This window comes from Anneissia japonica, unplaced genomic scaffold, assembly GCF_011630105.1.
Source record: "Anneissia japonica isolate Jap-2015-1 unplaced genomic scaffold, ASM1163010v1 scaffold1374_len1023071_cov147, whole genome shotgun sequence".
Lineage (NCBI taxonomy): Eukaryota > Metazoa > Echinodermata > Crinoidea > Comatulida > Comatulidae > Anneissia > Anneissia japonica.
In genome coordinates, this window is record NW_022728671.1 from 268,346 (window position 1) to 271,926 (window position 3,581).

Below are 3,581 nucleotides of genomic sequence, written 5' to 3' on the forward strand. Positions count from 1 at the left end.
AGGTTCGTTCATGTTCATAAACATTTAGAAAATAATTTGAGAGAGTGGACAAAAAAAATCTCTTTTAATACCGTTTTAAACAGTTTATTGTCGTATCAACTTGCTTGGAGTGTCCTAACTCCTTTGTTTTACATGTATTTAAGAGATTGATTTTAGTTCATTAGTACAGTCACCTGGAGAAGTTCACCGCGTGAACGAAAGCTTGTGCTAATAAAATATTTGTTAGTCTTCAAAGTGCTTCCTGTCATTTTACTGTTTATTATATAATTCAGACTAACACGGTTACGCTACTATTTCATTTAATTTGGAAATAATAGGACATGTCTTTCACTCCATCCATTTATCTTGAGTATTAACTCCGGCACAGTAATTTACAAAATAGACTTTTTAATGAGGTAACCATCAAGCCTGCACGCCCGCCACACACCGGTATTAATTCTTTTGTGACTGAATGAATATGAATTTTCTATTAAATAACTAATAAATAAATAGGCCTATGTATGTAAAAATGCATGCTCAAATGATTTATCAGCCCCGTAGCTAGACTCGTTGATTAGGTCTAAATTTAGAAATATTGCTAACGTTCAAATAGGAGAGAATCGCAAATACCAGGAAAATCTACACTCACGAATACAAAATCAATCAAACAACATGCATATAAATTGCAGTTTCATACTTGGATGACATTCTTACAAATCTTGGATGATACCATTATGTCACTAGGCGTTCAGTCTCAAACTGTTTTTCTTTTTAAATTACTTACATGTCTTTGCAGGGGTTGTGATTCATAGATAGGGACGTCTAAACACCTTTTAGGGCGGAACCCATATTTCTGTGACAACAGAGTGCCCGCATGTAAGCCATTCGAAATTCAGGAATCCGCCACCAGTAAATAAACATGTTCGCTGCTGAATTCAATGGGATAAACGTATCAAGAATGATGAGAGACTTAAATAGTCCTAATGAAAATGTAGCTAATGAAATTTCGAGAATTATAATATACGGAATGTAGCATATGATGAATATTCCAGCAACCAATGTGAATGTCTTTATCATTTCAACATGTTGCTTTCTTTTCTTTCTCTCTGATCTATTGGCTGATTGTCTGATCTTTGTATCATGTCGCCTTACAACTAAAATAATCACAAGATATATGATAAATGTTAAAACTGGTGCACATAGCATTACAAATTGGCCTACAACCCATATGTCAATTTCCATGTTTGTAATTGGAAATATATTAGCTAAACTAATGGTTACAAACCAATCTATGACTATTATAATGGTCAATCGCTTTTTTGTGACGTACCGACTATGCTGAAATGGAGCAACAATAGCAAAACAACGTTCCATTGCTATCATTATAATTGTGAGTGAAGATGAAGTAAGTAGTAGCATACTCGCTATAATGCCCAAATTAATTGAATTTTTTTTTGTCCATAGGCCTGTCATTTCAATTACAGATAAATAAACCATTATACCCCCTATTATAGCATCCTTTATGGCGAGGTTTATTATTTGGTAATTACTGAATTTCTTACGTATTTCTTTCTTAGCTAATGCAACAATGACTGTTAAAACATTGCCAAGAAAAGCAACGCTTCCGAAAACAGTCGTGAGAACATTTCGTACGAATACCCAAGTTGCAAGTGAATCTTTGAGCCATAAATCTGAAAGTAGAAAAATTATTTTTCAAGATGATCATACATAATTAATGTATAGTGGAATTTGAGGAAATTAAGCATTTAACAGATTCAAGTTGAAGTTGTGATCTAATCCTAAGACGTTTGACTGTATGTTATGTGTAGATTAAATGATAAACCAACAAGCAGTTTCAACTAAAGAAGCATTCTATTGTAGAAATTACAAAAATATGCTGATTATATTACCTTCAATACTTGTGTTTGAATATAAATACGTCCATGAAAAATTGACATATCCACCAGAATTATCAGTTGGCTCTTGCATTTCCATTCTTGAACTATTTCACAAGATTAAAATATTAACAGAGATAATTGATCAACTGTGTGATGATGTCAATAGTATAGTAGGTGTATAGTTATGTTAGTATAACACAATATTGTAATTTATATAATTCCATATTTTTTTTTTATTATGCCTTAACACTAACATCGTATATATTAAACAACATTTTTTATTTATCATGAAAGCTATATATTATAATTTATTTATTTTTTTTTTATCTAGGTGTAGGATAGGTAAGTCTAGATGCTGGCATCACTCGAGCATCTGTGAATTACGAGCAGGCTGGCCTATGCGCCTTAAATTGCAGACGAACGATGCGGCTTTAGCTAGTTTCCGTGCATAGGTTTGTTTCTTGTTATTATTTTAGATAGGAACAATTTCATGATTGATAATTTTGATACGATGCATTTTAATTCACATTTAATTCAAGTCAGATTACAAACTTGCTTTAGTTAATAACAAATATTTCCTACTGGAAATTGACTAATACAGGTATTATCATTATCATTTATTATTATTATTATTATTATTATTATTATTATTATTATTATTATTATTATTATTGAAAATAATTTAATCCTTATCACAGATCTTAAGTTGCTCACAGAGAGATACATTTTTTCAAAGTCTGCTAACTCATCCCCCATAATTTATTCCAATTAAAATGAGATAAATTGTGTTACAGTATAAGAAATTTAATATGACTTCGCCTACAACAGCAAGCAATACCTCTGATGGTATAGTCGAATCAGCAACAGTCGGATTGTGCATGCAACACTCTGATTGTACTGTATAGTCAGCAACACTGATTATCAGCAACACAATGACTGTTTATGTAGCAACGCTATAATTGTGTAGTCAGCAAGCAATACTGTGATGGTATAGTCAGCAATCCAGTTTGTCTAGTCACAGCACTCCTGATTGTGTAGCATTCAACACTCTGTAAAGTCAGAAACAATCTGATTTTTTAGTATCTATATTGTCTAGTTGTGTTAAAGTAACGTTTGTAACTGTCTTGAAATAATTTTTTATATTGTAAATTTTACATTTTGTAACACCATGTAATTTAGCTTATATGCTGCGAATTGGTTTGTTGAAATAAAAGATATAAAGATATAAAGATATAGTTCACCAACAATATATTTAGTCAAACAAAGATGTTAATTGTTGGAGGGAATCTACTTCGCTAGATATGACAGTTGGAGACTTTTATTGCTGAAACTTTATTGTTATTGTATTATGTACGGTATATTGATAACTAGTTTGGGTTCTGGAAAGGTGATTATTAAATCAACTTAAATTAGTCATATTAAAGTGAAGACTATGAATAAATCAAATACAATACATGGTATTCGGCAATTAATGTCGAACATAATATTTTGTGTTAAATTCATCATAACATTTTTCTTTTATAATTTTTGATAATATTTTGGACTTGGAGGAATTATGCGTTTCCCCAGAAAGCACACAGGCGTTATATAACTGGTCCAACCTCCACCTGTAATCATTGCCTTCATCGTCATAATTATCATTAGTTTTTGCGTTTGCATTATTTATTGCACGTTAAGGTGGTTTTCATTCTTTTCATTACAATA

The 3,581-nt window shown here is 31.3% G+C and overlaps 1 protein-coding gene across 1 annotated transcript; it reads right to left on the reverse strand.

The window, feature by feature from the left end:
- Positions 1-485: 485 nt before the first annotated feature.
- On the reverse strand, positions 486-1,973 carry LOC117114451 (beta-2 adrenergic receptor-like). The gene is made up of 2 exons (XM_033258117.1): positions 1,890-1,973; positions 486-1,670 (listed from the first exon to the last, which is right to left on the reverse strand). The coding sequence occupies exons 1-2, from the start codon at positions 1,966-1,968 to the stop codon at positions 802-804; spliced, it is 948 nt and encodes a 315-aa protein (XP_033114008.1). The 5' UTR covers positions 1,969-1,973; the 3' UTR covers positions 486-801.
- Between the last annotated feature and the right edge of the window lie 1,608 nt (positions 1,974-3,581).

What these genes read in the sequence shown, in the direction of transcription:
- LOC117114451 (XM_033258117.1), bottom strand. Translation starts at nt 1,968, where the DNA reads ATGCAAGAGCCAACTGATAATTCTGGTGGATATGTCAATTTTTCATGG. An exon ending in TTCAAACACAAGTATTGAAG is followed by an intron (nt 1,671 to 1,889) that starts GTAATATAATCA and finishes TTCTACTTTCAG; the next exon opens with ATTTATGGCTCAAAGATTCA.